Below are 10,631 nucleotides of genomic sequence, written 5' to 3'. Positions count from 1 at the left end.
CTTTCTCTCTTTCTCTAACTTCTTAAGAGCTCCTTGTCCCTTTTTCCAGCTCCCGTTCTCCTTTCCACGAGTCGCGGCCCGAGGCGAACAACGCGAGTCTGAAGCGAAAAAGAGAGAGAGAGAGAGAGAGAGAGAGAGAGAGAGAGAGAACAAACTCTAGGTGAGGTTAGATCGGATCTCTGGTAGGGATAAAACACCAACTCTTTTCTCCTCTTTTCTGTTCTGTTCTGCTCTGTTCTGTTCTGTTCTGTTCTGTTCTGTTCTGTTCTGTTCTGCTCTGCTCTGTTCTGTTCCGTTCTGTTCTGTTCTGTTCTGTTCCGTTCTGCTTCCTCTCTTCTCTTCTCTTCTTCTCTTACAGACTCCGAGGGTAAGGAACTCCGCGTTAGTTGGAGTTCCCAAGGGAACGACCGGCAAATCGATTTGTCCGTTCAATTCTATCTATGCCCGTGTATATCTACGCGTTTTGTTTGTATCTCGTATGGATATATACGCTATCATATATCATTCTTGTATAGAGAGAAAGAGAGAGAGAGAGAGAGAGAGAGACAGACAGAGAGACATAGAGAGATTCTGATGAACGTATAAATCCGCGATAATCTTGACTGTCCTTTTAAATAGCCTATCTCATTAATTTCATAGCCACTTAGCCTTAACTTTAATTTACGGATAACACCCAATCATCGTTAAGATTAAATCTTCCCTTCTCCTTAAATGGTAGACTATAATATGAATCGGATTTATCTTTGTTACAGATATTCTCTCTCTTTCTCTCTATCTCTCTCTCTCTCTCTCTCTCTGTATCTTTCTCTCTACATCTCTTGATTAGATCTTATTCGTAGAAGAGATTATTGCGAAGGGAATATAGAGGATATAGACATTCATAGGAAAATCGAACGATTCGCTTAGAGAAATAAGGACGTTCTTCTCTTTTCTCATTAAAGCCAGTATCAATTCGGAATATCAGAGGGGCCTCGTTTGGTCTGAGGCAAATCGAACCGTTACGGACTATTAATCGCGCGGCGCGTTACCCAGCCGTTAATAAAACCGGCTCGTCGAATCACGTGAGAAACGCAAAAGAGAACGTTCGCGGTTCTCTGCTACTTGAGTTCCAACCCTATATGTCTGCTGCTGCTGCTGCTGCTGCTGCTGCTGCTTGCTTGCTCGTTTGCTTGCTTGCTGCCTCTCGTGAATGAACCGTGTAGTCGCGTGGCGCCTTCTGACGTCACAACCTGTTGCTAGCCATTCCTCTCTTTCTTTCTCTCTAACCCCCCTTGTCCCTTAGTCACGACTATCTTCATCTCTCTCTCTCTCTCTCCCCACACCTCTCCCGCCCTTTTTTGTTCAGTAGACGAGCGAACGAACGAACGTCACCATTTAACGTACACGTATGTATATGTATCTCTACGTATTTTTACATGTAATGACTGAATGAGTGAGTAGCGAGAGAGAGAGAGAGAGAGAGAAAAAAAAAGAGAGGGTGTATGTATGTGTGTGTGTGTGTCTATAAAATCTACGAAGATTTAATACGTGAACTTCGCTAAAAACAAACGTGCTAGAGCGGCCTTTCGAAGAAGATCGTGATGGACGAAGAAAAGAGAAAGGAGAGAGAAAAAGAGAAAGAAAAAGAAAGAGAGAGAGAAGGGAAAAGATTCATTCAATCGACGACGAAGAAATTGCTTTTTGTTAAGCGAGAAGAAGATGATTCATAGGCCGTTAGGGTCGTCGTTCCATCCTCTTTCTCCTCTTTCTTTTCCTCCACCTCTTCCTCCTCCTCCTCCTTCTCTATCACCTCCTATTCCTTCTAAACCTTTTTCTCTGCTACGTGACTTAAACGATCGGACAGCTAAAGATGGCCGTTAGTTTTGAAGAAAAGTCATGGGTGTGGGTGTAAGATCTTTTTTCCCCCTTCCTCTCTGATCTCCCGAATAGTGTTCATTTTTTTTTTATTTCGTTTTCATATATTTATATGATTAATTATAAAGGACATACAAAAATGAGGACTAACAAAAGTCGTAACGAGGGACGGAAAATTGAATGAAAAAAATAAGGAGAAAATAAAAAATAAAAAAAAAAAAAGAAAGAAAGAAAGAAAGAAAATAAGAAAGAAAACGAAGGAAGAAAAAAAGAAAGATAGAAAAATAATAAGGAAAAAATAATAAAGGGGATGGTCGATAATTTGTCGAAGTGAGAGAACTGTTTTATCGACGGAGGATAAAAAGAACTCATCACAACGCTATCTATTGAGAAACGATCGAAGGGTGCTGACCGACTGAGCAAAGGAGGTCCCAATAGAGGTAGACACGCTTCGTACTTCTATCTCGAAGCGCGTTTACTCGATTTCTCCCTCATCAACTGTTCTTTATTTATGCACGTGTCGTGAAGCAAGAACAAGAGCGAAAGAAAAAAGGAGAAAAAGAGAAAGAGAAAGAGAGAGAGATGATTTTTAACGAGTAAATGTACTATCTTTAAATTCCGTTCGATAAGCCGTTACAAAGAAAGCTCTTTTCCATTGAATGCTGCCATCGACCGAGTGTGGTTATTTAAAGGAGAAAGAGAAGCGAAAGAAAGAGAGAAATGTTTGCCGTAAACGAATCGCATTTGCGCATTCTTCGTTTATCAATCATCGGGTGTGCAGAAAAAAAAAGAAAAAAAAAAAAAAAAAAAAGAAACGAAAACGAAAAAGAAACAAAAAAAAGTAAAAAGACGGGAAAGTAGAGAGTGAAAAAAGGGAGGGGGGAAAAAAAATTCATTTCGTCCAGAAGATAAAGGTAAAATTGAGCGTTGCCTTTTTTTTTAGCGAAGGCTTTTCTTTCCGCCATTTTTTTTCTTTTTTTTTTCAAGTATTGTACAGTGTCGCGATAGATCAAAGTTTTCCGAATAGCGATAAGTAATGACTAATATCAGAGAAAAAAAAAAAAGAGAAACAAAGCGAAGAAAACGAACGTGGAGTTCCTACAAAAAATTAATTTTTTTTTTTTTTTTCTTTTTTTCTTTTTAATCTTTTTCTTTTAATATATACCTAGAAATCAAGAGAAAAAGAGAAAAAGAAAGAGGGAAAAATTTTGTATAACGGCACATTTGTGACGTGTGTGCGTTCGTTCGCGTACACGCGAGTATACAAGAGTACGTCCATCGGGGTAGGGGGAGGGAGTTGTTCGTTTATAAAAAAGGAAATCTCCTTCGATCTCGTTCATCGCATTGAAAACTGTAAATCGTTCGACTTGACTACAACAACGACAAAGATGACGACGACGACGACGACGACGACGACGGCAACGACGATGTTGTTGATGATCGGGGACGTGAGAATTGTATCTGCATTTTACTCTCTCTTTCTCTCTCACTTCGCTAGGTAAAAGAGAAGGAGGAGGAGGAGGAGGAGGAAGAGGAGGAGGAGGTGGAGGAAGGACGGAGGAAGGAAGGTCCCCTTTCTCGACCGCACGCACAACAGCTGCGGTTACGCATTTCGCGCGATGCACTGGCCGAACGAGCAACACCCTCCCCTCCTCCTCTCCTTCTTCTTCTTCATCTCCTCCCCTTTCTCCACATCCCCTCTCCTCCTCCTCCTCCCTCTTCTTCTCAACCAACACTGCTTCAACCCCATTCGAAGGTCCACGACAGTATATATACCCTTCCCTCTTTCTCTTCTTCTTTTTCTCTTCCTCCTCCTCCCCCTCCTCCTTTTCCTTCTCCTCTTGTTCTACATCACCCTTCGTAACCGATGCACTGGCAAGGCTTCTTTCGAGGAACAGGTACCTCTAACTCCAAAGTTTACTACTGATCAAAACGTGCGACCGATGCATTTTTCATTTGGTCGAAAAAGGGAAAAAAAATGGGAAGGAAAAAATCGTAGAAAAAAAACAGAAGGAGAAAAGAAAATTTTATCTTTTTTTGCGACGTGTGTTTAAAAAAAGATACTATGGAAAAGATCGCTGGGATGACTACTTTCTGGGTGGAAGGGACGAGGGAAAGTGTCGCTGTTTAGAACGCAGGTTTAAATAAGAAAGAGTAAGTCGGAAAGAGAGAGAGAGAGAGAGAGAGAGAGAGAGAGAGAGAAAGGGGGGAAAAAGAGAAAGATAGGGAATGAAGAAAGAAATGAGAGCGAGAAAGAAAGATGGGAAAAGAGAGAGAAAGATACGCACACATATGCACACACAGCAGCACACACACACACATGCATGTATAGATATTCTCTTGTGTCCCTCTCGTGTACTCAGAGCACGTAAAACGCTGGGCCCCGTTCGTTCGTTCATTGGTTCGTTCGTTCGTTCGTTCGTTCGTAAGCTCGCTTGTTCGCTCATTCGTCCGGTGGTATCGTTCTACCTGTGGCAACTTGAATAAAATTCAATATAGCAAACTCGTACGTCTTCCTCCCTCTCTTTCTCTCTATCTCTACGGCAGCAAACGAATCGCTTCTCGGAATGACAAAATGTTTTCACGATCCGACGATTACACCACGTATACGACAAGTAAGGATGCAACCAGCAACGGCGCGACTACTGCAGAAAATATTCAATCAGACAGGGGAGATATATATATATATATTTTTTGAATTCAATTGTTCGATTCCTCGAATTATACGAAATTCTATTGTTTATGTATAAATAATTAAAACGCGTAAGAATTTAAATATTACATTTTATTATTACCATTATTATTATTATTATTATTATTATTATTATTATTATTATTATTATTATTATTATTATTATTATATGAAACGATGCGAAAGGAAAGATTTTTTTTATATCGAGGGAACTATTTGATTCGGGGTTGAGAATTTTTGTCAACGTTACTCTCTCTCTCTCTCTCTTTCTCATCCTTCTTCAACACCACCTACTTCTCCTTCATCTCATTCTACTCCTCCTCTCGTTAAAGGCTAATTCAACGATAGTTGAATCTCGGGTAGAGTGTAACGTGGTATATAGTTGAGAGGGCTGATACACTCTCAGTCCTCCTTACATAATCATACGGCGTATCGTTTCACGCGTCAGACTTGAAATACGGTCCGAGTTACGCGAGAATAAGAGTCACGGGACTTACGGGAAGAGGATGGATGCGTTTGAGAAGATACGTGAGGTGCCTCGAAGATATTCTCTGTCTCTCTTTTTTTCCCTTTTTCTACCTACTCTCTTCGAAGGCTATAACGTCTCGAACGGAAGCCGAAACGACGTATAACATCGCAATGATCGTTCGTCGGGGCCTTTTCCGATTTTTTTTTTTTTTCGTTTTATGTCGTCACCAAGCCTTCCACCAACCACCCTTCCCATCTCTCACCCCTTCCTCCTCCTCCTCCTCCTACCCGACAAGTCTATCTTTTTTCTTTTTTCTTCTTTTCTTTTTCTTTCTTTTTTGTTTTTGTTTTTTTATTTTATATATATATATATATATATATATATATATATATATATATATATCTTGCGAATTGAAATCTTCGTGTCGAGATTTCTGAATACTTTTTTTTTCTAGACAGATAGATAGTTATGCATATGTATATAGGTACACACAGGCACGCGCACACGCATATATATATATATATATATATATATATATAGCCCACATATTTTTGCAATGCAATTCACGCGCCAAAGAAAGTATCAAGCTGGATCGTAGGCTCGTTATGCCGTCCATCGATCCGTCCGTCGTATGTATGTATATACGTACGTCCGTCCGTCCGAAGGAAGCGCAGGAGAAACAAATTTCCAGTAGCCACGTCAATGTCGTCGCGAACAATAGAATATTTACATAAAACATTCCGCAGGGTGAACCGGCATCGAGCTAAACCGATCGACAACAAACCGCGACAAGAATCACGTAGAAAATCTTATTTGTTCTTCCTTTCGTGCCGATAAAAATTAGAATGTATAATAGAAAAAGGAAAAAAAGAAAAGAAAAGAGACGAAAAACAAACGAAGGAACGAACGAACGAATGAACGAACAAATCCGACAATTAAAAAAAGGTTTACGATAAAAAAAAAAAAAAAGAAAAAAAAAAGGTAAAAATGAGTTGCGGCATTATGGGGAAGCATAAAAAAGAGAAAGAAAAAGAAGAAGAAGAAGAAAAGAAAGATGAGGGAAAGGAAATTTCATATAAATAAAAGGTACAAAAAGGGAAAGGGATAGAAAATCGTTCTCGTTCTAAATGTTAAATGAAAGCAGACACTAATATAAGTGGGTGGACGACAATGTTGTCTACGAAGTGTGGTAACGCGGGCGCGCGCGCGCGATCGAGCGAGGCACACGTACGTACGCGCATACGTTAAAGAAGAATGGAAGGCGGGGGCGTTCAGTGGGGGGCCTTAATAAGGATGCTGCTGATTATCCAATTCGTAAATTCTCGCTACATTTTGATCGTACTCTCTGAGCCGCGAGTAACAAGAACGACTATCCATCTTCTCTTTCCCTCTTCTACTGATTCACTCACTCTCTCTCTCTCTCTATCTATCTCTCTCTTTCTCTCTCTCTATCTCTATCTATTTATCTATCTCGAAAAATTCCCCTCTTCCCTCTCGCTTTTCCTTCCCCGTCATAACGTCTTCGTACGTTCCACTTTAGTTATTCGTCTGTCTTTATACGTGCCACCAAAGATAATGACTGATAACTATATCAGTCGATAACTGTAGGATTATTTGAAAATATTTTCTTCTTAAAAAAAAAAAAAAAAAAAAAAAAAAAGAAAAAGAAAAAGAAAGAAAAAAAAAACACACGCATATATTAAATTCGTAATAGAAATAAAACGATTCGTGAATGTAATCGTCTAATGCAATCTTTTTTCTTTTTCTCCAAATCGAATAATAGAGTAGCACTCACCGAAGCACTCTTAAGACGCATTCTCATTTAACGATTTAATCCGCAAACGAAAGATCCTTCCAATAATCTGTTCTTACGTTTGCGTCGGATTTTTTGTCATTTGAATATTCAAAAAAAAAAAAAAAAAAAAAAAAAGAGTAAGAAAAGAAAAACACAAATTCCTGACGCCTTCGTGGACTAATCGGACAAGTGATAACACCATGCGTACGCGCTGCTTACGTAACCAATGATCGTATTATGCAAGCGTCAACCGGATGTAAATGCACCTTCTACGTGTCAACTACACGCGATGCTACATTATGTCGTCGGGTCGATCGCGTTTCAGGTAAACGCGGTCAAAACGTGCTGATTTATCGAGATTTCGAAGGAAATCGAAAAAAAGGAAAAAACTTGGAGAGAAGTAAAAAAAAAAAAGAAAAGAAAGAAAGAAAAGGAATGATTTATATTTATCTGCAAGATATATCTATATTAAATAAATAAATATATATATATATATATATATATATATATATATATATATAATGTATATACATTTACAGATATCTTACAGATAGATGTAGATCATTAACTTTTCGTTGTTATCGAGTTTTCAATTGCGCATTACGTACTTTAGACTTTAACGATAAGATATTTAACATAAAGATATGCGAGAAAACTTTATGGTGGCTTGGATGGGGATGATGGATAGGTGAGTGTTAGGATGAGACAGAGAAATTGCGAAAAAAACAAATAAAAAAAAAAATGTAAATCTTTCAGGACCACGGCATTCCACTGTAGACATTGTTTCGCACGTCGTGCGAAACTCCCTTCGATGGTCGCCCCATAGAGTTAATTGAAATATATATTCGACTTAATCGTTCATTAACGTCTAGACAAACGCGCTTGTTTGTTTGCTTACTTGCTTGTTTACTTGTTTATTTCTCACGGCTCTCATCGCGACAGACGCATATTCGTCATTTATGTACAGACAATATACGCGTAAGGTTTTCGTAAATAGTTTTTTTCGCAACAATTCTAGACGCATGTTATTATTATTATTATTATTATCATTATCATTATTATTATTATTATTATTATTATTGTTTTTCTCATTTTTCCTTTTTCTTTTCTTTTTTCGTTAATCGCTTAGTAAATAATCGACGACGATAACGGCGAAAGGGGGCCTGAGGCAGAGTGGGGATTTTGATCGTAATCGACATTTAATACTATAATCCTTTTCTTCTAATACTTAATATCAATCAGCCTTGTAGATAAACTGATACGTCACGTAGAATGTGATTCGCGTTTAAGAGGATGTTTTTCGATTATTAAATTTAGATTAAAAAAGGAAGAAAGAAGATTCCCCCCTAAAGAAAAAAAAAGGAAAAAAAAAAAAAGAACCAAAAGAAAAAAAAAAGAGGAAAACAAGAGAATTGAAGAGAGCAAAGAGAAAGACGACAAAAAAGAAAGGGGGAAAAAAAACAAGAAAAAAGAAGAAAAAGAGAAAAAAAAAAGAAAAGAAAAACTCACCTAAGGAACTTTCTGGATCGGAGAGGTCTGATAACGATGGCACCTTTCGCATGCTGGTGAATCTCCCGGGTAGGGCTGGCACCAGCCCTTCTTCTTCGGCATCGGAGGCGAGCTCTTGTTTCATCAATTTTGCCATTACCATCAGCATGCCGCCGCCGTCGCTAATGCTGCCGCCCCCTAAGAAGCCGCCCACGCCTCGTACATCGCGCTGAAAAGCGTGTTTCCTCGTTTTACATGAGTCGCCATTTTAAATATAAAAAAAAAAAAAAAATGAAGAACAAAAAACAACATGGAAAGAGAAAAGATCGTGACGATATACATTATCGTGACCATAGTCGGCCAATAATTTCGAGATGTGTAATTAGTCGAAAATAAAATAAGGATCGACGATGTAAATATTTTAGCTCTTGTAAAAATGTGTATTCTCGAGGAAAAGAGAGACAGAAACAGAGAAAAAGAGAGAGAGAGAGAGGGAGAAAGAGAAGAAGAAAACAAAAATAAGAAAAGTATCACCTGACACAGGTTGTCATTCATAAAGAATAAAAAGGAAGCAAAGAAAGAAACAAAGAAAGAGAAGAGAAGAGAAGAGAAGAGAAGAAAAGAACAAAATAAGAGAAAGGGAAAGCTTAATGGCATCTGGGTATTGTAAAACCGGGAGAAACGATAGTCACGAATCGGTGAAAGAAGAAAGTAAGTAGTGAGTGAATGGTAATAGAGTGGGGCGCGAGAGGGAGAGAGGGGAGAGGAGGGATATAGAAGAAGAGGGAGAAGAGAGTGTAGCGGTGGAAGAGATGAACGAGACGAGACGAGATGAGAGAGACAGAGAGAGTGGGAGGAGGGAAGGGGGGGAGAGGGGGAGAAAGGGAAGGGCAACGTAACGACAGTCAGGATCGGTTGACCTTCGCGCGAGGAGAGCTCAACAAGTTGAATGAAACGCTGCAAAGAGAATGACGCAACGGTACGCAATGCCGAGGAGAGAGTATCGGCTGCGTCGGGATTTAACGAGACGTGATCCAGAACGTGATCCAGAGCGTGATCCATAACACAATCCAGAACACGTTTTACCTAAGCCTGACCTATATTTCGTTAGGATCGTAAACTATATAGATTAGATGGATTAAATAGATAGAGTATCGTAATGATTATCTATTAATGATTAATTAAATCGTTTAATATAATCTCTATTTATAAAGATTATATTAATTTCTATTTATTAAGTGGTACGATTGCTTTTAACAATCATCGTTTGATTTTTCATTTTTTTATACGAACGAAAGTAATAAAGATGATTGTCAATTATTATTAAATCATTGTTGTTGAGCTTAATATATATTTTTCAAGAGCGAGTGAATGGACGCGTAATGTCGTCGTCGTCGTCGTCGTCGTCGTCGTCGGCGTCGTCGTCGTCGGCGTCGACGGTTGTGTAGTAATTCCAGTCACGCGTTCGCTGTCTTTCCCTTTCGAGTATCATTCAAACGAAACTCTTTGCCTTTCGCCATTGGCACTCGATGACAAACGACGTTTACGACTCAACGTTTCGTGTTTAGGAAAGAAGAGATAGAGAGAGAGAGAGAGAGAGAATGAATGAGAGAGAGAGAGAGAGAGAGAGAATGTCGCACGTATAATCAAAAAGTATGGCTACTCCGACGGAATATGTATTACAGTGAGACGAGTTTTTAAATTCAACCTGTCGAATATATACGTACGTATGTTAGTATGTATGTTTTTGTGTATGTATTTATGTATGTATGTATGTATGTACTTCCCGTCGTTCGAGTTCGAAACAACGCGTGCGCTCATGTTCGAATACTTGTTCTACGTACACCATAGACATCTCCAGACATCATTTATTATTTACTCGTTACAACAACGACGGCGACGACTTTCTTACGATTTTATACTATACTCGTCGTAAGGATTCCCGTATTTATATATGTATACACGTACAATATATACGGGGTGTTCCATTTTTAAAAGAAATCTCGTCAAAACGTAATCATAGTTACATATTATGTTGACGATTATTTGTTTCTTTTCTCTCTCTCTCTCTCTCTCTCTCTCTCTCTCTCTCTCTCTCTCTCTCTCTCTCTCTTTCATTTTATTTTCTCGTTTATAATGAAAATTGATTGTTTTTCTGTTCTTTATTTTTTTTGGGTTCGTTTTTTCATTTTTCATTCTTTCTTTCTTTTTCTATTTTTTTTTCTCTTTTTTCTTTTTTTTTACATCGAACGAAATCGCATCCGACGTTGAAACAAATTTAAAGGCATCGTAACGGTACACTCTCTCTCTCTCCCTCTCTCTGTGTAGTGTAT

General features: G+C 38.6%; 1 protein-coding gene across 8 annotated transcripts in view; it reads right to left on the bottom strand.

The window, feature by feature from the left end:
* LOC124430249 (ETS-like protein pointed) overlaps positions 1–10,631 on the bottom strand; it is an 88,730-nt gene that overhangs the window by 63,932 nt on the left and 14,167 nt on the right. For all 8 annotated transcript variants that reach the window (XM_046976534.1, XM_046976537.1, XM_046976538.1 and 5 more), the window contains exon 3: positions 8,320–8,527. In XM_046976534.1, coding sequence (XP_046832490.1) covers positions 8,320–8,527 — 208 coding nt within the window. The remainder of the gene's footprint in view (positions 1–8,319; positions 8,528–10,631) is intronic.

Source organism: Vespa crabro, chromosome 17, assembly GCF_910589235.1.
Source record: "Vespa crabro chromosome 17, iyVesCrab1.2, whole genome shotgun sequence".
NCBI classification, from domain to species: Eukaryota; Metazoa; Arthropoda; class Insecta; order Hymenoptera; family Vespidae; genus Vespa; species Vespa crabro.
Note: the sequence above shows the minus strand (reverse complement) of the source record. Positions and strands in the feature narration are given on the sequence as shown.